Raw genomic sequence first — 25777 nt, forward strand, 5'->3', positions numbered from 1 at the left:
CGTTGCGTTAACTTTTGCGAGCGTTGATTTCCCAGACTTTTTTTAATTTCCAAGACCTTAATTTCATTGCAAATACTGGATACTGTCCGAATACATAGAGAAACTAAGAAACTAACAAAAAATATATTTTCCGTACACTTTTTTTTCAGTTTTTTACAATGTTCAAATTATTCTTCCTTTCAGAAGAGCGGTATTACAGCCAAACATCAAATATCGCATTAATTTTCTTCATTTTGAAAGTTTGCCCCGTCCCTCGCGTTAATTTCCTTTATTCAAAAGAAATTTCCCTCCAATTCGCGTTAATTAAAAGACTTTAAGTCTAATTATGTTACGGGAGAATTAGTTTCCTATAATAAGGTAGGTCGAAACCTTCGAGTATATATCCTTGTAGTTTCCTAGACTTTGATCTATACAAGGATATTATTACTGAAATCCACAACAAATTGAGCAAAACGCTGTCTACCACATATAAGCTTCAGTAGCAATTTTTTATTTCAAGTTTTATTACAATCAGACTTGTCCCTAAATTACATCAAAAATCGCCCACAAAAAAAAAAACAGTGATTTCCTTATGATATAAAACAGCGTGTATTTAAAATTAAAATAACGATTATATAACGCCTGCTTTATAATTGGACGGCTAGCTGTTTTTTCATCAAGCTATGTACCATGCATGCTATGGTTATAACGTACTTAGCTTATATCGTGACTTAATTTTATGAAATAAGTAAAAAACATTGAGATAACATATAGCTGCACATGCTTGATGTAAATACTCAAAAGAGACTAAAAATTTCACAAGTACTTGTATAAACACGCCCTTGCCTAGGGCCCTGCAGCTTCACACAATCAAACTCAATCTCGACAATCTCGTGTTTGCTTACCAGCCCTTATGCGAAAGCTCATGAGCTCTTTGAGAAGCCTTACACTGAACACAGAACTGCTATATGCAGTTTGTTTCTTCGAATATTCGAACATTTGCCGAAAATGGAACCAGCTCGTTCTCCCGGCAGATCTTTCCTGATACACCTCAAAATCCATTTCTCACAACATTCTGCTGCTTTCCATTTTGTCATTTCTGTTAGTTTCTTGTAATCTCAAATCGGCCAACTTTTGACGTTGCAAGGCTGTTTAATCAGCTCACATTAAAAAAATGCAAGAAAAAAAAAATACTAACTAAAAAACAGGCATCCTTTGGTTTTTACTTCTGATATGCTAACCATAAGTAAATTGCACAACGGTCTGGATATAATAAAACCTTAAACTCGCTTTATGAAGATCTAACGCTTGTAGCTTGTATCAGAAAATCTACATTTGATCGTTTTACTGCATGTTTTTTAATTTTTTTGCATGCAAGTGCATGTGCAAATAACATGTGGATATGCTCAAACGCGCAACACAGTAAAAATACCTAAAAAAAGGAAAGTTGCAAGCAAAAAGTTAAAATTACAACTTGAGTTAAAAACTAAAATTCTAAAAACTAAGTTACAAGCCCTGAAAAGTACTTCAGCTTCACTTCACTTTTTCTTTTTCCTGGTTGGGTTATAAAAGAAGAAATCACTCTTTAGCCCAGTCAAAGACTGAAGTAACAGTTTCTTTTCCTCTCATCACTTCGTTGTCTGGCCCCTGATAAAACATGTCCTTTCCAAAGACCATTGTACCAATGGGACGCAGGACTCGTTTTAGGTACCCATGCGCATACTTGCCCCTGGCCCCTAGCATTTGAGGGGCCCAGCCATAGAAGCTCTTCAAAGGCGTCATAAGGTAATCAGCCAAATCGTGGTCCGCAATGTCAGCATAACACGACACCCAAACTCCGTCCACTATCATGGTCCCTTCCTGGGTAACTGGTGCAAAGGCTCCCACCCTTTCAGCTTTCGAGACCGCTATCACGTGGTCAAAGACGGGCCCCTTGCACTGTGGAGCCTGAACGAGAATGTAGTCCCCGGGTTTGATTTGGGACGCGTGCACTGAGCGGCAGGTATGCTGTCCAAGGGGACCGCGTAATATTCCGACCTTGAAAATAAGATGAGCTTCGCTGATGGTCAGTTCTTTGTGTTCAGTCGTGATGGTGTAATAGTGACCTGTAAACAAAGAGAAACAAAAATTTAGATTCATTAATTATCTTAATTTCAGCGTATCATTATATTGCGTCCCTTTCACCCTCCCCTCCTCCACGCCCCCTCCCTCCCCTCCCCTTTTCTCAACGACCCCGCCATTTCCCCCGGGAACCGTAAAACCAAGGTAGAAGGTGACTGGGAGTTGCAACGGTTTTTTGAGGGGGGGGGGGGAGATAAATTTGTTTGAACTGAGCCTTTGGCGGCAATCGGAAACCGCGCTCAAGAATTTTAGGATAGAAATTAGCGATTTCGGTGTTAGAGGGGTTTAAAAAAACTTGTAATCATGGTATTTTGGGTTTTATCACGATGTTCGTGTAATAAGAGACATTTAGAGGTACGAATTGACAAAAATTTATTATATATATGGCAAATCTCACCTTTGTAGTCGGAATTTTGATCCAGGAAAGTAATAACAGGGCTGAACACAACTTCACCATTCTTAGTAAACGTCTTGACTGTGTCGCCAATAGCCAAGTCACTGATGGCAATCTTCTTTCCAGATCTGAGCTCAACTTGAGACTTGGCCGGGAAACATGTTGTTCCACCGGACTGCTTGACATTCACATCGATTACACAGCCAGCTGAAGCGAAGAGAAAATATGCAGATGTTAATATCACATCACTAGCTATAATCTTGGGTTACTTGCAAAGTTACTTTATACCTGTATACTGTTCGTGTCCCCTTCTTTTTTTCGGTGTTGCACAACGTTAGTTTGGAGAGGAGGCATTTAATACAAGACATTTGGTCGCGTTTTTCTTACCAAGATTTACGTACTACAAAAAACAGCTAGCTAGTAAGCGAACTGCGCTGATACTCAATTGCTTCATTCAATTATGATGGAACTCTTTTACAGACAGCTACCATCAAACTTTGAGCTAATTTATGAGACTGTATGAAATCAGTCATTTTCTTAAAAGATCACAAAACAGAAAAAAACGGTTCATGGAAGAAAATTAAAGTAGAAAAACTGCACGGAAGAAAGCCATAGATAGTTTCAGCGGATCTCTTTGTTTTGCAACACTACACACTACCAACTCTCGACCTTTCCCTCCTTTCTGCCCCATTTCCTGATTGCCAACTTCTCTCTAGTGATTCTAACATTTGTTCAACAAATACCTGTAGGAGCAGCCCACAGCTGAGCAGAATAGAGATCCTTGTGTCTAAGCAGACCTTTTCCTTGATGGAAACCGTTTCCGTTCCACAGAAGAACACTGCAGTCATCACTCGCCTCGCTCCCAGTGATGTTGATGAACATTATTCCCACATGCCCACTAAACGTTTTCGTCTTGTTGGACTCAACTGGTTCTCCGTACATTTTCTTGAGGTACTTCAAAAGCTCGTCTCGTTTATGGAAATAATAAAAGTCTTTATAACCTTTCTTACTCCCAGGCTGCTCGGTTGTGACGTTTAACACGGCGCTCATGCGCAGTATGCATGTGGCGTTGGGGGGAAGGACACGTTTCTCTGTATCCTCTCTAAAAACGTATTCCTTCACGTCAACACTGCTGTAAACTCCGCCATAATCTATATTACCAAGATACATCTTTTGAAGGATCGAAAACTGTGGCAGCATTCCTGTAAAAACAGTTTGTACAGAGGTAAGAGCGGTTTTCACTTAAGTGTCGAAAGTTATTTGGGTTTGCTTTAATTTTGCATTGCTACGCTTAGTGATTGGTTTAAAAATCTGGCGCCACTTCCTCAGCCAATCAGAATTGAAACCAAAATCAATCGTGACTCGCTCGCGCACGTTTTCCCGCGCTTTGCGCCGACAACATGTATTTGCTTCAAGTTTTGATTGGTTTACTGGATTGTCTGTGTTCTTCGTGATTGGCCAGAGTGACTACTTTGCTTTTGGTTTTTCCGACACTCAATTGAAAACTGCTCTAAAAGAAAAAAATGTAACATTTTTCACGCACGCTCACTGATTTAGAACAAGTGTCTTTGGAAATACGCGTCCCAGATGAGAACTGCTACCAAACTTTATCAATAATAAACATGGCGGCCGGGGTTTTGGAAATAAAAGATCAAAATTATAAGGGACTGGTCAATAAGTACAGGGGGGACGGGGGTGGGCCGGAGCAGAAAGGGGGTGGGTTATCAGTTTTTGAGCCCTCGAAAAGGGGTGGGTTATATAATTTTGATCTACACGTAGGGGGTGGGTCATCTTATTTCTTCACTAACTTTTAACTGTTATAGTTCCAAGAAAAGTTGTATTCATCAGTATATAAAATTGATAAATTTCTCCATGTAAGCAGTTTTAAATCAATTTCTAGCGATTTCAAAAGGCCCAAATATAAAAATTTCCCGGGGGAGCATGCCCCCCTGACCCCCCCCCCCCCCTAGATGGCTTATAATCATATCATCAGTTTTACCTGACCCTCTTCAACCTTCATAGATTCACGCTGGGCTTTAGGCCTTTTAATACCAGTAAACTCTTTTCTCAAACAATTTGCAAATATGAATGATGGACAGTGGTTGTATTTTATGTTATTAATTTCTGTATAAAAAATATGAACTTTTCAATAATTGATTATGAATTAATATCATATACTGATTCAGTTTTTTGCATATGTTTGTGTCTAAATTTCTCCATGGACTTTACACACAGATATGTGGAGAACTTACAAAAGGCTAGTATGAGAAGTGATAAATTAATCCTTCTTTTGTGTGTCAAGAAATGGAAAAAGACGTACATGGAACAGCAGTGTCCATCAGGGAAAATGTCTATGTAGGGAATTTCACTTTAAAAGCTGAAGTCAAAAAAAAAATTCCAACCCCTAACAGATGATAAAGAAATAATAGGTCCCTTGATTTTTTTTTTTTTTAGCAAAGGAGGTGGGTCATGTAATTTTCAACCCCCTGTCAGGGGTGGGTTAGTCAGTTTTGAGCCAGACGGAAGGGGTGGGTCACAAATTTTTGAGCCACCACTTTTCCAATTGCTCCGGCCCACCCCCCCCCCCCCCCCCCCGTGATGCTTATTGACCAGTCCCTAACTTCTCATTGATCCGGAACATTTTAGAAAGTTAGTATTGCAATGCAATTCATCATGAATAAGAGGACGCTATTTAATCTTGTGCGTTATTTTAGAAATTTTCCCCGGCAGTTGCGGATTTAAAGATTTGAGCACTTTCCGAAGCTCCCCACTTCCGCTCTTCCATGTTGGCCTCCAGTCCCCCATCCCTAGAACTCCGAATTCCGTCCAATCTTCGTTTGTGTATTTATAATTTCTCTTGTTAACCAGTCCATAATAATCTCCCTACTCCTTCCCCTTCCCCGCTTAAAAATGTTAAGCAAAAAAACTTAGCAATATCGCCTTACTTAAACCGCAGAAAAAATTCGATGTAAGTTAAGAATTTTAGTTCTCGTGATATTTCTTAAAATGAAGTTGTTTTTGTCAGTTAAGGTGGATTTCCACGGACGCGTTTTTTTTACGTGCGTAAAAAGTTTAGAGACAATGTATGAACGAATTGCGTACACGTTTACGCAAGTCGTTCATAAATTGTCTTTAATTTTTTTCACGCACGTAAAAAATTACGCGTCAGTGGAAATCCAACATTAAGGTGGATTCGGCCACCGTTGCAAACAGTCTGCGTTTTCAGTAGGCTCGATTTCCGCCGCCTCCTCGAGTCCGGTCTTTGTTCCTTGCTTTCGGGGGGAGGAGCGCGGGCTCATTTTCCGGAAAAGCGGCTGGAAATCGAGCCTAGGGCTTTCCACAAGTTGCACGAGATTTTCCAAAAAGTTGCCCGTAATTTCTCAAAAAGTTGCTCAAAAGTTGCTCCAAAAATCCAAAAAAGTTGCTTCTGATAATAAAAGTTGCTCGAAAGTTGCTCCAAAAAATCCAAAACGCTGCTTCTAATCAAGTTAATTTCTCTAAATATATGCTAATTTCTCTTTTAGGGTAAGATTTCTAAGCAGTTTTATGTAATTTTACAGCAAAAGAAGTGTCTAAATAACATATTAAGGGGAAAATTTGTTAAATAACAAAGATTTAACTAAGAAAAATCGTGGAGATATCAATGACGTCATGTTTGCTGACGAGTTTTTGTAATGTTTTAATTAATGCAAAATGAGCCGAAAGTTGAAATGACTTTAGATGTTCCTCGAAAGTCCTCGGCAAACTTCGTAAATCTTCGGAAACGTTCGTATTGTCTTTGAAGAACACTCGGTAAATTTTCGGAGATCTTCGGTCTGGAAATTGCTCAAAATGCAACAAGTTGCTCGAGAGGAAAAAAGTTGCTCGTAGGGGAAAAAGTTGCTCGAATCATGAAAAGTTGCCAAAAAGTTGCCGAGCAACTTGTGGAAAGCCCTAATCGAGCCTACGTTTTCAGCTGCTAGTGTCTGTGATAAAAGTTGAACATGGCCAAATTTTTCGCAAACTCAAGCGCAATACATTCTTCTTTTTTTATTTACGCAAATAAAATTACGCGCCAGTGAGAATCCACCTTTACGTTCAATGCCTTTTTGTCTTTTCAACACAGGAAGGAAATTCGGCGGATACGGGCTACCGCCGACTGCAATAGTGCCGAGGCGTCTTTATTGGCGAAAGCCGGTGTCTCACGCCGCAAACGGTTTTTTGTGGCGTAAATAGAGGTTAACAAAACCGATTGTTTTGGCAAGTGTCTGCGTTAGCAACGTTAGCAGGCTGAACAGTTTACTAAGCGGTGTTCAGGTTCAAATAGCAGCGAAGATGTAAGTTAAAAGATTAGCTGCACTGTTGCAACCACGAGCTCTCTCGAAATTTCTATATTTGTCAAAATTCAAAACGCGAAATAGTGATAATGTTATAAAATTGCAGCCAAAAGAATTTCAATAGAAGTGAAAGCCTTGGTGCAACTAAGGGCGCATCGGTTAACATATTTTAGATCCTTCTTCAAAATTACAGGTGTCGCAGCTCTTAGAATGAGCAAAAAACGTCTAACGCTCACGAATTATCAACATTCATCCGCTAATGGCGTGCTTGGCCGTTTTTCTGGACTTCTAATCTCATCGGTGCATTGCCAAAGATTAAAAAAGACCTGGCCGTGTAGAGTGATGTTTGTATAGAACCCCGTTGCGGATTAACAAGACGCTAAGCTCTTTGCGGCTGCCAACGCCTAAATAACACCAGGCAGATCAAACCGTAAAATAAAACACAGCAATAACGAGATAATACTACTTACTTGTTAAAGCCACAGGGACACCTATCACAAGCACTATTGCTATCAGCGCCTTCATGGTGGGCTATGAGCTGGGATAAGGTCTGTTTCTGGGTAGTGAAGAAACGTGCTTGGGTAGCGAAGTTCCCTCAAGTGCTGAAATGAGCATCGAAGGTTTGCAGCAGCGCCCAACAGTGTAAATTCATCAATTATTAAGGAAAGATAATTTGTTTTCGCGTGGTTCCCCTTAGCTTCGCAGGTGGCGCTATTCAACATTCTGGCATGGAAGACAAGTTTTGCATTTCGCTGGAGATGTTTTTTGGCAGGGATGCAAAACGTCGGGAGTCATTGCTACTAAAAAACGCAACTAAAAGATTATTGAAATAAAACTTTACGCAAGATTTTAATTGCAAACTGATCCAGCCAGTTGCCTGAAGTAGTCTAAGTATACTTAATCCGCGCTTGCTTTTCCTCAAAAATTGACACCATCTATACTGTCTACATAAAGGAAAAAAATGCTGTTTTAACTTTTGAAATGATACAGTAATAACTCAGTCCGAAAGGAAGTGTTAATGGATCGCCTGCAAGGACCTGTGAATTTTGTTGAAGCAGTGTTGGCAGATTGTTATTATTCAATTTTAAAATGGACATCAAAGTCAGTATTCATAATCAACGATCTTGGACGAGATCCAGGAGCTCACCGCAACTCCCCGAAATGTTGGGATATTGTACTGCGGTTTCCCAAACACCTATCTCCGGACACGATCGGAAGAGGCCCTTTTTGGCAAGCCTTCACTATCAATGGTTTCACACACCTATAATTTACCTATTTTTCGAGATGAACGCGACGTTGTGGTCGTGTTCACAACCGGTTTTGGCTAAATTTATTTGGTCTTAAGGTCCCAAAGGAAAACAAACTTTCGGTTGATTACAGTAGAACCAAAACCGTATCGTAATAGTAAATGGTATTTTAATTTTGAGCAGAAAGTTCAAAGAAAGCCATGAAAAAAAAAAACCCTGCAACAACGTAACTTGAAGCAAGTTTGAGTGAACGCTTTGTCACCTGTTAAAGCCTTACTCCAAGCCCCTGCCACCCTCCCTCTGGCTCCATCCTAAGCCTTCTTTCGCGGGAGAATAGTTCGGTCATTACGTCAAGCTTGTCGTCATAGAGATAGGTCATGTCACTAAGCAACAAGTGTAATTAATTCACGAGTGTTCACTCCGGAGTTATTTCATTGGTTTTATTTTCTTTTATTTGAGGTAATTACAAAAAGGACCGTACGGTCCCCCGGCAAAAATGTTCACAGATCAGACACGACACCTTTTTAGAAAAGAAGAATATTTATACAGAGTCGTTGATGGCCCGCAAAAGCAGCAAGGTATTTTTGCCCATTGTTTGGCGTGAAACAACAAGCAAAAACAACTGGGTCCTTTCGTGGGCGACGTCGTTATAGACTATGTAACCCTACACAAGCATGACTACCAGGTTGGAAACTGAATACTTTACCAATTGCTCAAGCGAAAGGATCCAAGAACGACTGAAATAGTAACTCTCCTTACATAAATACAACATTACGTGATTGACAATATTCGTTATTCTCTTTACCTATCTACTAGAAAATGTTTTGTTACTGTAATGAGATATTAACTGTTGATCAATCCTGGGAGTTATGTAGTCTCCTTTACAGTCGTAAAATGGTTTGTCACGCAACAGGTTGTAGGGAGAAGCGTTGCGTGACGATCTTAAAAGACTTGAGGAGTAAACTGTGAGGCTTCTACGGCTAAATGAATTATGCAACGTACCCTAAAACATGCCACAATAAATGGTTACAACATAAAACAACAAGCGATAAAATGGAAAAATACGCACCTAAAAATAAATTGTGACTTTTCAAATATAACTTATTTCCGTATCAAGGCTGTTTTCAAACCAGCCGTTTAAGTTTTTGTTTTTGCTACATTACAATATTTACAAAGTCGCTCGGCTCGATTCGCTGTTCACAGATGTCTGAGCATCCATTCGCATGTGTTTATTGCAGTCTCTAGTCATATTTTCATGGCCAATGGAGCATAGTTTCCACAGGTTAGCAAAGATCATGTTTAGCGACCAAACAAGTTGATGACTATTTCGTTTTCAGTATAGTCTGTGGCTGCTGTGATAGCGAAGCCAGCAATGAGACTGCTTGAGATTGTTTTATTTCTCGATGACCGCAGCCACAAAATTCGTGTCAGCGCTTTCCCATTTTCCAGGACTGTCTTCTTCATGCACAAACACGAGTGATTCTTCGTGTAAAGTCCACGGTGAGCATACACCAGTTTTGCGATGACAAAAACTGTAGTACTTAGCGCTCTGTCGAATTCTTGTTGCGACCATATAGTGGTGCTCGCCAAGAGTACTTGTCTCTTTACTCACAATGACCGGGTACCCCCTCTGAAGGAGGTCAGTTATCAATTCTGTCCAAGGACCATTCTTTCCTTCATGGTTTCCTCTGTGAATAGCCTTAAGCTTTCGCCCCAGGACTTTTCTGATCCGCATCATTTGAGCAGGAGAGGTTACTCCTGCACCGTGCCGCGAACAATGCGCACCAAGCTTGTGAAAGATTCTCTGCGTTACGTTTTCAACTAGTGTGTCCATTGTTAGTGGCAGATGTTTGGACAAACCTTCCAGATGTCTGTAAAAGAAGACGAAAATGATTAAAGTTGTAATATTTATCTAACACAGTTTCAATAGCTCGATTTCATCCAACAAAAAATAATCTCTTGAAAGAACATAAACACACAACATCAATGTATTTTCGCTAACTGCAAATATTAAGAAAGAAATTGAAGGTCAAATGCTACAGAATCAAAATATACGGGAATACCGTATTGTGAAATTAAAAATTTGGGAGGCTTCAAAACTTTATGCAGGGTGAAAGTGGAATAACCCCTTGCAGTAACCTGTTTCCTTTAAACTCTACAGTTGAATGCTGGAACTCATGCAACCTGTTTTCTTCCAATCAAAAGAAAGGGTCTCCGAAAGGGGCTTACCCACTAGCACAATGTCTTACATGAAGTACTGATTAGTTTGGTGAAGTTAGCACTGAAAATATGGTTTTGGTTTTATGACCGTCATTAGAAAGCCGCTCCAAATCACGACAACAAAATACAAATACTTACGGATAACTTGAATTGGAAGTCCTCGCTGCCATGTTGTCATAGTAACCAAGTATTTTGGCCCAGGCCACTGGACCCGACCCCGTCATGCACTGGCCGTGCTGGTGCTGGTGGTACCTTGGAAACAACTCTTCATGCGGTATCTTAAAGTATTTGTCAGAGAAAGCGCGCCGATGCCTGCTACTCCTGAGAATAATCCCGTAGTTTATAACCATAACTCGAGTCCCGCGGGTTCGCAGCTCTACTTTGAAGCGTACTTCCCTTCCTTCAAGATGTCTTCGTACGAAACCCTCGTCTGCGTCAACTTTTACTTTGACGAAGCGATCGCCCATCTTTGTCAGTTTGAAGAAGCGTTTGCTAACCGTAGTCATATCAAGGTAACCTTCGCCTTCACACATGCCACATAACACTCGGCAAAGTCGTTTCTGCCAATGTTTCTTCGAGCTCTTTGACTTCTTCAGGTCACCGTCCCGAAGCCCGACGAATTTGATACGAACTTCACGGAAACCTTGACCGAGTGGAATCCGAACCGAGTCACCCGGGCGGAGTCCCAATTCCGCCTTGAAGCCATCTTCTGTTTCTTCCACTTGGAAGTTAAACTCCGTTTCTAAGCTGGTTGGTGTTGGAGTTGGTTCAGTTGTCAATGGCTCAGCTGTTGTCGTGAGTTGTGGTCTTGCGCCTGAAGAAAATTGTAAAATCTTAAAAAGGGTTCCGTGGGACGGTATAATACAGTATGTAAAAGACCCTCTCATACGACTACATTATATAAACACAATATTTGTGGTGGTTGCGACGATAATGACGCGAATTTAACTCGTTGATAATTTACCCGGCAGTGTGAAGTCGTACGTCTGTAATCAAAATTAACGCTTGAACAGCCACGTGCAAGCAAAGACACTGTCAAGTTTTCGATTAACTTGAGTTATATTACATCCGAGTCCGGCAGAAAGGGGCCTTGAAGTTTTTACTTCAAGTCCGAAACCCAAGACTCCACTATAATTTTAGAGCTATGACAAAATGCTGCAACCCTGAAATTTAAGCCCTATAGCCCATTTGGGACCCTATATCGTATGCTAAAATGCAGGTACATAGTGGCTTAATGCATTAGAACGAGGTCTACCAGAGAAATGCGTACTTTTAGAAAACATTTCCAGATGTTTGCAGTAAATAATAAAGATGGTAGATTTTTTTTTACAGATGTTACTAACCTGTTTTCATTGACAACCACTGGAACCTATTCCACTCCGGCATCTTTTGAACACGTCCAGCCAGCTCGTCCCATTCCTTTTTCAGGCTCGGTAAAGAACGAGTGACTTGCTTGTCCAAGTTCCTCCAGTTAATATTCTGTGGAATAGATGATCACGCTGGTTTACATACAAGCCTCTCTATCAAATGCTAGTTACGTCATGCATCATTAACCTATAGCTAATTTCTTCTTGCGCGCCCTACAATGTTGGCTCAATGTCCATTCAAATGGAAATATAATTACAAACGTGGCACGCTGTCTCTGAAAACTGCGTCACGTTAGCCTTAACTCTTTGACAAATTTGTGTTGTTGTTGTTTTCTTCATTCTCCACAGAAGTAATTTAGGAAGAAGCTCTGGGCAGCTGTTGCCACTGAAACTATTAATATAATAAAAAGGTCCAAAGGAATATCAGCTGTTCTAACACCCCACGGGTCAAAGTTTTAGCATAACAGCGCGTTTGATGCTTGGTAACACTAAACAGTTTATACCGTGACACCGCACGTGAAATTCGGCACGAAAATACCAACCCTTTTTATAGCAGATTTTTAAACCCAAATGGTCTGACATGTAAATCTGCTGTTCTTTTTTCTTCGCTAAGTGCATTGATCCGTTATTCTATATGATCTAATGTCACGCTGTCGACCTCTACAGTAGCTTATCACGTTATTTTTGGAATAACGTTTTATCAGAGTTCATGGTACCAATTATGTTTTCGTGTTTATCTTAAATATTATGCCTAGTAAATCTCAGATAATCGGGTCTGACCCATGTTGAATCCTGCACTAATCCAGCTGATAATCCGCCAAGTACGGCTTAACCTCCCATTATCCTGGTTAATCAGCCTACGCGTGTCTCATCTCATATTGTTCTCCATCTCTCCCAGTTGGCTCATCATAAACCGTTTACTGAATTACCATTTTACATTTTTAGTCTGTCGGCTGGGCCCATGGTAAATTCTCTAGGTTTTATTTTTTGCAATTTATTTACAGTCGCACTTCACTGGGACACAGATAAGTGACTAGAATAAAGAAAATTGCCAAATACTTGTAAGGGAAAATCCCTGATTGAGAAATTCTCAGAAGAAACATTAAAAGAAAGCTATTGCAATCAGTAAACAGAATGAATATTTTGGCTTTTCAGCCACATTTATCAAGCAACTGACATAGAATGACAGGTTTTACTGTCATACACACCCAAGAATCAGTATCAATGCTCCTTGTTGCTGCCACAATTCTGTTTACATCAGTGTCCTCACATGCCATAAGCCCATCAGGTCTCAGTCGATACACTCTGTGACAGCCATACCCATTCCGTCTGGCTTGTTCAGTAAGCACATCTGAAGGGCTTGGTAAAGGTCCTTCTTCAGCAAGACGGTGATCACCAGTTTGTCTCGCTGTAAAAATAACAAGATTATCTTGAGTTACCATGAAAAATTTAGTCTTAAGCCACAATAACTGGTCAATTAATTTGACTTATTTTGGGCACCATAGATGGCTTGAAAAAAATGGATTTTTGCACTCAAATTGCAAAGATCTCTCTTCAGGAAATGCCTGTAGGAATGAGGACCCTAAACACCCAGAGGCAACTGCATTCACAGATAAAAGCTGTTTCAATTCTGTGGATGGTATGGCCAGATGGTTCATCATAACACCAGTTTCTGACGCAACTAAGAGAATTGCTGCTCTCCCTGAATGGCATGGTAGACCACTGCAGGTTACCTTCCCCCCCCCCCCCCCCCTTTCCACCCAGCACTTTGTCTGGTTGCCCTTACAGCTTGCAATATTTTTTTAACTTGAGAGGACATATGTCCTACTAAGACACCACCTTGGTCAAGCAAGACAAAATTGTGGTCGGACAGATTTTCATTCATCGTTGCCGTAAAATGATTTATGATCAAAACTTTGACCAGACATTATGTCCGACCACACTTGGGATTTTGTTGGACATCAGCAAATTTTGGTCTGGCCGACTGTTATTTGCAGCCCTGATTTATATTGTCAGATGCACTGTAAGAGGAACATTATTTTGTTGCCCAAGCACACAGTGCAGTGACCCCAGCCAGTTCACATGCATTGAGACCACCCAATCCAGAGTCCAATGATCTAATCACTAGGCCACTGCACCTCTTAACAGCTGTGTTCACAGGCCTCATAGACCTGTAGTAACACAACCTACACTTAACATGTACATACCAGCAGAGATGATCACATATTTTTCACCAGCTTTCCCATTCAGCTTGGCCTCCCAATAAGCGACATAGTCATTTGGAAGATCCTTTCTAAAGATGGGCCTTAAACCCATAATATCCTCCTGACTGATCGCATCTGATAGGGTGTAAAACTCCTCCTGCGTTTCCCAGGACACATTATTATTTTGCCATGACGTGTTAGATAAACCTGGAGGATGAGTGACCACGATATAATCATCACCATAATTCCAGCCCTTGTTTCTGTTTTTATTCCTGAAAGTGAAAAATAGATAAACCATGTGAGTAACCTTTGCAAAATAAGGAGTTCACTTTTAAAGGAGCTTCATCACAGGGATTTCGCAGATTTTTGGTCTAAACATTTCTGAAATTAATATTGGAAGACAGCTTAACCCATGAAAAACATTATCTTTGAAGACAAATAGAAAGATATAACCTTAAGTTGAGAATAGAAAATCAAGCTACAGCTATAATATCGATTTTTGAAGACTTGTGGGAACAACTTGAAAAGTTAAGCCTTAATTTTCCAAGTTGCAATCCATTTACATCCGAGCCATCCACAGCCAAAGATGCTCATTAAAAGTTTCTGTACACTAATATAGAAATTTTTGATAAAACTGGATTATTATTTTTAGGTTTCCTGCAACACAAATATACATTTTGCCTGTTCAAAAAATCTGTTATAATCCGTGACAAAGCCCCTTTAAGATACAGTGGGTGAAACGAATCTAATGACTCTTAGGAACTTAACAATAATAACAAAATTAAGGCAGAAAAAGCAGAACACATATTAGACAGCTGGTAAGTAAAGGAAGAAAGATTTTTTCTGCAAACAATTCTTGTCAGATTATAAGGACATAATCAGTACTAAAAATAGCAAAATAGCACTCAGAATATTGTGTTGATCGATGTGTCCCAACATCAAAAGATGGACAAAAAGAAGCTTAGGGATAAAACAGCAATGCTAAGAATACAAACTGTGAAAGTCCAAAAGAACATGCAACGTAGAATGTGCATTTTGGAACAGTAGTGTAGCAGATCCCGTAAATTTGTAATTCTTCTGGTCCTCTAGAGTAGCAGTTCCTACTGTTTTGGGGGCTAGGGGCATTGTTCCTGTTGTTGTTCTAATATAATTTATTGTTCAGACCTCTCAAGTCTAACGATTATGTCCTCACGGTTTTCACTTCAATCTCACGATGAGAAACAGAAATCTCACGGTAAACAGAGTAACAAGTCATTTGATTAGCGCCTGGATTTAGGACTCTTTTAGTTATTTTTGTCCGTCAGTTGATCAATCTTCCGGTTTTTACTGAAATCTCCAGATTTTTTGACCTCAATTTCCAGATTTCCAGTGCTTTGAGGTTGAGAGGTCTGATCAAAGGGTAGCAAGCCGTTCATGTGAGACCTTGTGAGAACTGCTACCCGACCCTTTTGGAATGCACTCTTTACAGTTTAGTCGAATGTTATTATTTTATTACAACATGTACACTGTACATGTAGCCTCCAGACATGTGCGTGACTAATGTTACATAGGTCCACCTGCTGGCTGACTGCTCATGGATTTTTAATTCTCAAAAACGATTCATTGCAAGCACCTAGAGGGCCATTCTAATTGGTGACCTTTGTGCAGACCTCACTAATAGTCTTGTGCAGAGAAGCTCCACCCAAGCAGCACTTTACCATTATCAGATACATTCATGTTTTAATTACGCAAATTATACATTTTGTTCATTATAGTTATAAATTGTGGGCATTCAAAAATTGAGGTGTTTGTTGTTTTGTGAATGTCAATCCACAAATGCCACGGACCTTGAAATAGGAAACTTGTCTGGAATGGTCATGGGTTCTTACCCCTGTTGGGAGGCTCAGCCATAAATTGCATCTTTCTGAGTATTCAACTTGAGAAGGCCTTCTTCATTTATTTTCACATTACCCAAGTCACCATTCCACTTATCATTTATACACATTTTATCCTTATTATTTCGACATACCTGAAGCCTTGAAACAGCTACCTGGCAGGACATGTGTCACCTAGTTTATGACCTAGCTCTGTGGTTAGAGTGCTCCAACCCGTAGTCTGAATGGTCATGGGTTCGACTCCACTTGGGGGCTCAGAAAATCTTTTTTCTGAGTATGTGACTTGAGAATGCTTCTTCACTTATTTTCACTTTATCCAAGTCACCATTCCACTTATAATTTTAAAACAGTACGCAAAATCGTGTATGTTTACAAAGCACAGTGGTCAGGTATGGCCCCAAAAGCTACGTTGGTTATTATCACATGAAGTATCCTACTCCCTGTCCCTAGAAGTGATTGATGCTATTCTGGTTACCACTTGCTGCATGAACTATTAGACAATTTCAATGGGTGGAGATTTTTGCTCATTCATTGTATGAAAATAATAGCTTATGTGCAGACATGCACGAAGACGATTAAGTATTTACACGACAGGTGGATTAGAAACAAGGAACCCCCTTGGAAGGCCTCATTTATTACAGTGACTGGGAATAAGTTATCTTGAGCTTCTTTTCCAGGGACGGCGGAGCATTTTTCCAAGTGGGGGGGCTGACTAGTGACTTCAAGTGGGGGGGGGGGGCTTAAAAGACTCTTCTCTTAGTAAGTCTTTATTTTTTCTGAAATTCTGGGGGGGCTAAAGCCCCCCAGCCCCCCCGGCTCCACCGTCCATGTTTTCACACCTTTCTTATATCCACACAATTTATCCTGATGCTACAGGAAAGAGATTCTAACCTCAAACAAGACTTATAAAAGTACTGGGCTTCTGTTTAGGTCCCAAAAAAGGAAGTGACAGTCAACTGACCATACTCTTTTCCCCAGTAATTTCCATCAGCTCAATTGTTTATTCCATCGTCATTCACCTAGATCTCATTCATTCAATCCTTTGATCTCCCAGCTTTTTCATATCAAAGGCTGTTGTTGGTGTGCTCACCATTCAGAGATCCCACAAGATAAACACAGGTCAAGGGGTTGATCAATTTTTAGATAACATTAATCCCTAATAAAACTCCCTCAAACAATTCTTGACAGGATATCATTACTCCTAGTGTTGATTTCATTTTGAGAAGAATCAAAATGCCACTCATGAAATTTAATCTGCAAAGGCAAATTGCTTTGAGAAGCTAAGTTTACATTTTATCTTGTTTAGGCTTAATTGAAAACGTAAATAGCATACTTGAATAGGTATGCAGAGCATTTCCCATAGTTTTACTGAAAATTTTATTTTAAGTGAAAAATCATTTTTTTTTTTTTTCAAATTGATGATGTCACGCTTTTATTAAGGTTCAAAAGATTTTTGATCAGAGAAGCTTGCTGCATGGGAAATCCAATTACAAAATCCCCTCTGTTCAAGTTTGTGGTTTTCAGTGGACTAAGTAAAAAACATGGGGGATGGGTTTGATTATTTTAAAACCTTAATCTGGCTGGTTCTGCATTGAATTGATTTAAGACATCTGACTTACTTCTGGAATTCTAAACCAATATCCGTAAAAACCCGCAAAGTGAAATCCACTTATATAATTAAGAATAAAGCTCTTTCAGAAGGCCGAAAGCTTTTTATGCACGTGTAAATCGCCGCTTCTAATTCGACCTCTTTGGTGACATTAGCTTTTAAAGACAATAATTAGAACAAAAAGACGCGTTTCTTTTTGGGACTAAAATGCCATCCAACACAAAGCACGAAAAAGCAGTTAATGACTTCATTACTGAGGTAGCTTCTTCCGTTGTTAATGGTACAGTCGAATACCAAGAATAAATCTTGAGTAGAAGAAGAAATTTAAGTGGTCCAAATCAATCCCAACTTGGCAACTTAGGGTTGTACGTCGAAGAAAAAATGTGAAACCTTTGGGCTAAAAACCAAGCGCAAGTTTTTGCCCAAGGTTGCTTTAAAATTTGCACGGTTTTTACTTAGGCACTCATTACATTATTACAATAACAACAGGTCTTTTGTAGTCGTCAACAGTGAAAGGACTTGAGCAATTTGTAGGTTAATTTCGTAGTCAATAAGAGTAATTAGGCAACACATCAAAGCGAACGTTCATTGGTTGAGTGGCGGTGAAAGTTGCAGGGTTCCATCAGATATCCTGAAGTGGCAAAGACGCAAACAGCGATCTACGCAACGCCGACATATTAAATTTACCTTTTATCTTTATGACAATTTCTTCCGGAAAATAAAGCATGGGTTTTACGGTGCAATTATGAGCTTGGAATGCCTAAGCGGTGTCTTTTGTGTTCATCGCCTCAATGACACACACAAGCAAGCCAGCGAACAAACGAAAGAAAACAAGGTTATTGTGTTCCAAAGCTGCGGTAACTTTGAATTGAATTCGATTAAAAGAAGTTCTCTGCGTAGGTTTAAATACAGCAAATGTCGATAGAAAGAAGCAAATAGCATTGATTTCACTAGAGAGCAGGCAGTACATGGATATGATATTAAAACGCTCACCAGCTTTAGCGAAAAAGCAGGCTTAATAATTGTCATGTCAAGACCCACGACGTGTTTACAAAACAGCTTTACTAAAGAATGAACACTCACCTATTTGATTTTTCGATTGCGTAGACGACAAGAAAGCCCACCAACAGCACAAGAATCAGAAGACAAATGAAAACACCCGCGCGAGGAGACCTCCTTCGTTCACCGTCTTGGCATTCCACAACAACATCGTCCGTATTTTTGACCTTGTTTTCGCCCTCCATGTTGTCTAGATATAGCTGCGTCGTTTCGCTGATCGGTGGTTTCTCCATAGTGGATTTTGCCACCGCTTTTACCATGTTAAGTCCAAATCAGCTGTGAATGAACCAAACAACGGAAACTTCACACTCTGTGGATGTAGGAGCAATCGTAAATGAGCACGTTCGCCGCGCTCGCTACATATTTGTAAACCTCCGATATTTGATCTCGGCCTCTTGATCATGGATGTGTGAAATTGACAAGCCAATCATCAACTATCCGCAGCCGGAACCGGAAATTGAAAAATAACAAAGTTCGATGTCCCGCGCTCACCAGGGCCACTCACGCAGCAAATTATGAGAAAAGAGCGGGGTAAAAAATGCCACAGAATGTAAATATACTTAGCACAAAGGTATTTTTATGAGACGACTGCTTTTAGACACAAAAAAACTGGTCGGATACACTTGTGCTTGAAGAAAGTCACTTGCTTGAATGTAAAACATTAGAATATCAGGTCGTGGGAAAGCTTGGAAAACTGAAAAAAATCTACAAAAAAAAAACGAGAAACAGTAAATCATCATTGAAGATGGATCAAACAGTCTTATATAAAAAGAAAAATACAGTTTACTTTATTTTTTGTTTGTTTGTGCTTGAGACAGGAAATGTTAAAACCTAAACTAAATGCGTCTTTTTTTTTTAATTCTTAACAAAAAAATTGGAAAATGCTGTGTCGTTCGGTTGAAAGCTTACCAAGTTTGCGTGCGAATGCAAACGATTTTCAACATTCACAAAATAGTAAACTTCCGCTTATTAACGATAAAAATTTCTTTTCACCATAAAAGAATCCAAGACCGCTATTTGTTAATGAAATAAGCTGGCTATAGCCGAAAAAAAGTAAAAACAGGAAGCCGGCTTTGGAGTGCTGGCAGACAACAAAGAATATAAACACCATATTGTCATGAGAATTTTGAAAAATGTTTTGTAACAAATAAAAAAACTACATTTTTAAAATCAAGAATAAAATCATCTTTTTTTACGTTCAATACCCTGAAACCCCATTTCTTCAGTTAAAAAGATTACGTTTACGTTTGATTTCTGAGTGTAAGGTAAAATGATAAAAATGGAAAACAAAAAAATGCGACTGCTAAATGAAATGGGAAACAGATCTCGTCTCGATCTGGTTTATAATCCTTGATTGGCTGATAAGATGTCGAAGGACGGTAAACAGTTATATAAATTTTACTTATCTTTTACTTAGGGTGATCCTAAATTACCGTAGGTCTCGTTAATGTCAGAAGATTTCGAAAATAGAAATCACGAAAAGAATTAGAGATATTTTACTGGTAAATTTTCTATCTCTTAGAAAAAAAACTTAAGGGTCTTCGGAGAATTGGCGGATCTCGGATATTATCTGATGCATTCTACATTCTACAGCCCTAACTGATGAAAATTCTTAGCGCTCATTTTTGCCTTGACTGGTGTACGCCACGCATTTGCAATACTGTAATATAATTGCAAAATTGTGGCGTCCACTAGTCAGTTCATAACGAGTTCCATGTGTCGGTAGAGCCAAGTCCGGGAAAAAATCACGCAACTAGCACATGCGGAAAATTATTATATATCTTGGGTTTCTTCAGCTTGGCTTGTATGTGACTTACAACTAAAACAAACAGCATATGTCGCTAGGTGCCTACCACCACTTCTCGATTCAACCAGAATGTCATATGATTTTCATTACTAGTCAGTCTTCTCTCTCCAGTCAACTAAGTTGTATTTCATTTAAAAATCAATCAGCAGTTTTATGGACGGTTTAATAAACTAGCGATAAATGAACTTCGCTATACCGCAAAGGGCATGCATATTTAGTACAAAGGCCCCTGAAACCATCTGCCAGTGTCATTTGAACTAAATAAAGTCCACACTCTGTTTCGCTAAAAATGAAACTGATTTGAAAGAATAAGAGAACCCCAAATTGAAAACCAACCTTGACAACTTAACAGTCTTTCGACCTCTTTCCAGCAACATGGTTAAGGGTGCGGTGCTATTACGTCTTTCCTTTATGATGGCTTTGCTTTAGTGACAGGATTTATCAAGAGTTGCACAGTTTGACAAGGTCAGCTTGATGCTTTTTCGTTTAAACGTACAGTTTTAATGGGAGGTAACGGTACTAATTCCCTTGTTCTCGTCCAATGACCACATCCCTAGCAACGCCTCAATTCGCTCGCCTTACACGCGTGTTAAATGCGTATAGAAAGTAGAGACTTCTAAGCGAACAAACCAAACCTTCCTTCTTCCCGTGGGGAAGTCATGCACGCAGCAGCAACTTAGACACTACATGAGATATATTAGCAACAAGCTGACACTGGATAAATTTGATGAAAGATTTACCATGCACTGATCGTGATGAGAGAATCCACGAGAATATACTCATCTATTCACAGCTTACCAGAAGGAAAATCGCTTTAAAATAAAGCGATCAGCGAAAGCCGATAGAAAACAACACTTTCTTCAGTATTTTTATTGCAGATAATTCCTGATCTATAGTACGAAATTCCATACAAGCTCTTAGACTGTTGGTTTTCAACACTGCACCTTTCCACAGGTACAGCGGCTTTCGATCGCGATTTCGTCAACTTGAATCACTGATGACTGACTCACTTATGACTGACCACCCCGCACTCGTCCGATAAAATACAAGTAATAACTTTCCGGAAAATTACTTCGAAATAATTAGCTAGCACGTTTTCGTAGTTTCTGTGTTTATTTTCCTGAAAATAGTCTAACCACACAACGGGAAATCGAAAGGATATTTATGTCAGCCATACGTAACCGATGTTACAAGAAGTGGCGCCGAGCCATGGATATGTGTCGGCGCGTGTCAGTAGCGGAAAAGACCCCAGTCTTCTTTCAGTCTTCAATCTGTACGTAATGTACTGTTGTTCTTGTTTGCGTAATTTGATATTCTGTAACATTGTATTCATTTCAAGTCCAGTTCTATGCCTTTTCACTAAACACTTGGTTTAGACACCTTACAGTCCTATTTAATTCGTATGGAGCTTTCTTTTTCTCCCCCTTCGCTGTATTTAATAGTTGACATTGAGGGGTTGCACATCTATATCTAGTCATTGAGACCATTGTCGTTGGAATAGTCAACACGGAACTCTCTGCTCGGGGCCTGCCGGATAGAGAATAGCCTGGATTGTCCCTAACCTCTGCCATCTGCTCCCCAATTAGACATCCTTGTTCACGTGCTATGGACAGAACTTTGTAAAAACCTCAACTTTGAAAATCGTCTAGAATTTTGATGTTTTACTTTATCAATCATCTGAACTGTGTTTCAAGTTTAAAGTTTTTTTTTTTTTTAAAAAAAAAGTACTATCAGCTAAAAGAACGCAGCCCGCGGTTTCTAAAGAGGCTCTTGGGTTTTCCTTGGAAACACGCCTGGTGGAACCCACGGTGTTGTAAACACATTAAGAGTAAACAAAGGAGTGTGAACCTTTTCCCTCTAGCGGCAGAGCATTCTTTGGTGTTCCATTATTGTAAATACTAATTGATTGCAAAAAGAGTGAGAAAACGGCCGGGAAAGGTTACAGCACGCCCTCTCTCCCAGCCCCGCCCGCCTCCCACCGCCCACACACGCGACTAGTTTATTTGTACTGATTGCCGCGCACCCTTTTTTGTTACTCTATAAACAAAGATTACAGGAATTGAAAAAAACACTAAATCAAAAAGGCTGTTTGCTGAACCAAGGTGACCTTGCTCAGTCCTTAAAGCAATCACAAATAATCAGTCAGACATTTAAATGCCTGATTTTCCAATTGATGCATGTTTCATTGCCTCTCGCAAATGGTCATCTCATGTTTAAGCCATACAAACAGAGGGGATCGCAGGAAATTTAAATAAGTTTCGGCAAGATGGAGACGTGTTAACAACAATTTCTCTCCGTTACTTTGTACCTGGCAAGACTCCACACTAAGTATTTTCCGCGTAGGAAGGAACTTGTGGTACCGTACTCAAGCCGCCAACGAAACGGTGGTCACGAATCATACGGACATGTCTAGTGCGCTCCGGGCATATCATAAACCGCAGTACTGACTGTGTTCTGACTACGGTCGATTTATCTCTGTTTATCGAACAACTGCCAAGTATAAACTGTGTCGGTTGTCTTTGATTTGTTTTTTACCCTTTTCTGATGAAAATCCCGCCTATTTACCATGTTTACAATGGTAAACTACCTTTATGGAGCCCTGCGTGAAACCTGTGGGTTAACATAAATGAATGTAATTCGTCAGGAAACTACCCAAGCAGTGTCTCAAACTGGAAAACACGTTCTATCATCAAAGTTGATAAAGGGTCAGAATGTACACGATGGTTTGCCCACGGTTTGCCCATGAAAAAAAAAAAAACAGAATTCTTTGACTTTCCCTGACTAGAAAACAAGTTTCACTCGCCAGAAAAAACTGCTCAAATGAAAATTCAGATGCTAAATTTACTTTAATTTCTTTTGCAGAAAGCGTGACAAAACCCTCAGCAGCCTTAAAAAAATTTCCCTGAAAAAGATAAGTTTTCCTTGACTTGAAATTCCTTGTCTCATGTTTTTTAATTTACTTTTATGTCTTTGACTGCCGAGCCAACTAACCATTAAAACGGCGTTGCGGCTCAAAACAAACGATTGTGCCCAGCATAAATCTTGGCATTGATCTTTATTTGCCGTTTGAAGTTCACCGGGATTCGTAACATGCATTACCTCTCTGACTATTATGGCTCGGCGAACATGTACGTAACAGAACTACTTGATTGTCCAATAACTGGAATCTGGTGAAAATATCCGAGTCCCAGACTGGCAAATATCGAACAAGTTTAATTTGATCGTCCTAGGATTTTTATCATCCAGTTTAATATTTCTCACATTTGACAGCACCTTGTTATACAATTTTTAAATACAGGACTGATCAAACAGCTAGGGACTGATGTTTTATATTTATTTATTATATTTATTTGGGCCAAAATATAAAACAGTCCCCAGCCGTTTGATCAGTCCTGCATTTAAAGATTGTTAACTAAGTGTATTGCTGATCCTGATCTACACCTAGATCCAGCTACAATTTGCATTTTGCTCCTGTTTAATTTGTCAGAGTGGTCCTTGCATAGTTACAGAAGTCACTGGCACCTTGTTTTTCAGACCGAGAGGTCATGGGAACGAAATAAAATCGTAATTTAACTAATTTGCATAATATAAATTACAAAACAATAATTGTTATCCGTGGGGGCACAGGAAACCGTTCTCTTAGCTCGGCATCGACCTCTATATCCTTACTTTTCAAAGACTGAATAGAATTTCTCTTAAAGTGCATATAAAGCGAATATTTTTAATGCATATAAAAGCATCAAACCCAGGATTAGTAAATAGCGAAACCAACGTCCCAGTGCACGTGCAGGTGGAATTTGGCACAAACGCGGACGCACACGGCCGAGAATCCCACCAGGAGCCCTTGATCGCGCCAAATTTCATTTCAAAATAAGGAATATCCCGCAGTTCTCACTGATGAGCACACTGTGAGGTCTTTTAGAAAGGAAGTAAGAAAAATAGGTATCCATGGTGTCGCCATCCACAATATAGCATTTTTTTTGTTCTCAGATCACTCACTCTGCATGAGGACGTTTTCCTGTGAAAACGCTTCAAGCATTATTTTGGGTGAAGGTTGTAAGGGTCTTGAAGCGACCAAATTTTCTCAGGTCTCAGTTTTCTAGAATCACTGACGAAGATTCACTTTCCTTGAATTAAATCAGTAATAATTTGCATTTTACTGACTTGAAATCAATCAATAGCTATAATCTTGACACGATGATATTGAAGTATGTCTGAGAAAACTAATTTTGTTTTTAAGAAGTTACTTGATTATAACGGGAAAACAAAATGACTTCTTTTTCTTTCGAGTTCTGTTCGTTTATTTTTATTGTTGTTGTTAACACCGCGTTCGAATTCCCGTACTTCTAGTCAACCACGTTTCAAAAGTAAAAGTTTCCTTTTGATTGCAACAATCGCCCTTTTCCAGCTGTGTAACTTGTAAGGCCTGATTATTAAATCGTGTACAACATTTTTTTTTCGTATAAACAGTCCGTCATTAGAAGAATAACAGCGAGCAAAACACGTCAAGTTTAAGCACGAGTCCTAATTCAATTATTCAATTGCACTTTAGTGTTCCTCTGTGGAAGGCTAATTAATATTTTACGAACGTGTGCATGATTGATAAGTTATTCAAACGCAGGAGAATAAATTTATAGCGGCTTGATACACTTGATAATTTTTCGAGCTTCCTCAAGCCAACTAGCCACTCCTGGTTGTAAACCGTACTTAATGCTTCCAATTGGGTGAGTGTTTCGTGTTGTTATTAATTTCAATTTCACAGTGTTGAGTGTGTAGAGAACAATTAATACAAGTTTTCGTTTTAGCGGTTGTTGGAACGCAACAAATACTTAAGATGAGTAACAACGTCCGGTCATAGTCAGTACAAAATATGCTTAGATGGTAGTAGCTGGTTAAACTTTTTGACGGCTGTTTAATTAATCTGTTCAAGTTTAGAATCGCAATGAAATCCTGAGCCAGGAATTTATTTAATTTTATCACCAAGAACTAATAAAATACCGTAGGAATTAGAAGGAAGAAATGAAAACCCTCAGTGATGACGTGCGCTACACGATTTATTTCAGTTGTAACCCATATCGATATAAGGTATTAGGTAGGATTAAAAATAAATTATTTATAGCAACAATATTGAGAAAAATATATATAGATGATAGTGAGTTTTGGTATGCTTTATCTTCCATTTTCTTTATCTCTTCCTTCCATTTAATAATATATTTGTTCACGAGGTTAGCGGAAGTTCAGTATTGCAATCACTGTAGCACTTTTTTTATTATTGGCATAAATAACACCTTAATGCCTAACAACTGTAAAGGGAAGATATAACGTTATTAACATACGATAATACATGTGGTCCCCATATTTTCTCTTGAGTGTGGTGAAATAATTTGAAAAAGTTAGATACATATGTTTTGAGGTTTCAGCATATTTTTGAATTGTGAAAGGTTCCACTAAACACGCAGTTTTTCAAAGACGATTTTTTTGGGGGAGCAAACAGGATAAAAAAAATTACCTGAATCCGTCACCATGGGTGACATACAAAGGTGTTGTGAATGTCCCACACGTCATCCCCTTTTTTGAGTC

General features: G+C 39.3%; 3 protein-coding genes across 6 annotated transcripts in view; 1 reads left to right on the forward strand and 2 right to left on the reverse strand.

Moving 5' to 3' along the window:
* Positions 1-468: 468 nt before the first annotated feature.
* On the reverse strand, positions 469-7446 carry LOC144661305 (sonic hedgehog protein-like). The gene is made up of 4 exons (XM_078522050.1): positions 7281-7446; positions 3238-3696; positions 2498-2701; positions 469-2084 (listed from the first exon to the last, which is right to left on the reverse strand). The coding sequence occupies exons 1-4, from the start codon at positions 7333-7335 to the stop codon at positions 1558-1560; spliced, it is 1245 nt and encodes a 414-aa protein (XP_078378176.1). The 5' UTR covers positions 7336-7446; the 3' UTR covers positions 469-1557.
* A 1037-nt stretch (positions 7447-8483) lies between these two features.
* The window catches only part of LOC144652880 (uncharacterized), a 39962-nt gene continuing 22668 nt past the window's right edge, over positions 8484-25777 (reverse strand). For 3 of the 4 annotated variants that reach the window (XM_078512826.1, XM_078512827.1, XM_078512828.1), the window contains 6 exons: positions 18415-18666; positions 13852-14120; positions 12853-13052; positions 11621-11756; positions 10416-11091; positions 8484-9928 (listed from right to left, as the gene is read on the reverse strand). In XM_078512826.1, coding sequence (XP_078368952.1) covers positions 9451-9928; positions 10416-11091; positions 11621-11756; positions 12853-13052; positions 13852-14120; positions 18415-18650 — 1995 coding nt within the window. In that variant the 5' untranslated portion in view covers positions 18651-18666 and the 3' untranslated portion in view covers positions 8484-9450. The remainder of the gene's footprint in view (positions 9929-10415; positions 11092-11620; positions 11757-12852; positions 13053-13851; positions 14121-18414; positions 18667-25777) is intronic. The other variant, XM_078512829.1, reaches the window with a different exon arrangement.
* Positions 24849-25777, forward strand: part of LOC144652959 (AT-rich interactive domain-containing protein 3C-like) — a 28951-nt gene continuing 28022 nt past the window's right edge. The window contains exon 1 of the mRNA XM_078512859.1: positions 24849-24921. Within this exon, the coding sequence (XP_078368985.1) occupies positions 24908-24921 (14 nt within the window). The 5' untranslated portion in view covers positions 24849-24907. The remainder of the gene's footprint in view (positions 24922-25777) is intronic.

Source organism: Oculina patagonica, chromosome 1 (genome assembly GCF_052425735.1).
Source record: "Oculina patagonica isolate OP01 chromosome 1, crgOcupat, whole genome shotgun sequence".
NCBI lineage: Eukaryota > Metazoa > Cnidaria > Anthozoa > Scleractinia > Oculinidae > Oculina > Oculina patagonica.

What these genes read in the sequence shown, in the direction of transcription:
- LOC144661305 (XM_078522050.1), bottom strand. Translation starts at nt 7,335, where the DNA reads ATGAAGGCGCTGATAGCAATAGTGCTTGTGATAGGTGTCCCTGTGGCT. An exon ending in GCTGTGGGCTGCTCCTACAG is followed by an intron (nt 2,702 to 3,237) that starts GTATTTGTTGAA and finishes TCTTCGCTTCAG; the next exon opens with CTGGCTGTGTAATCGATGTG. An exon ending in TCAAAATTCCGACTACAAAG is followed by an intron (nt 2,085 to 2,497) that starts GTGAGATTTGCC and finishes CTTTGTTTACAG; the next exon opens with GTCACTATTACACCATCACG.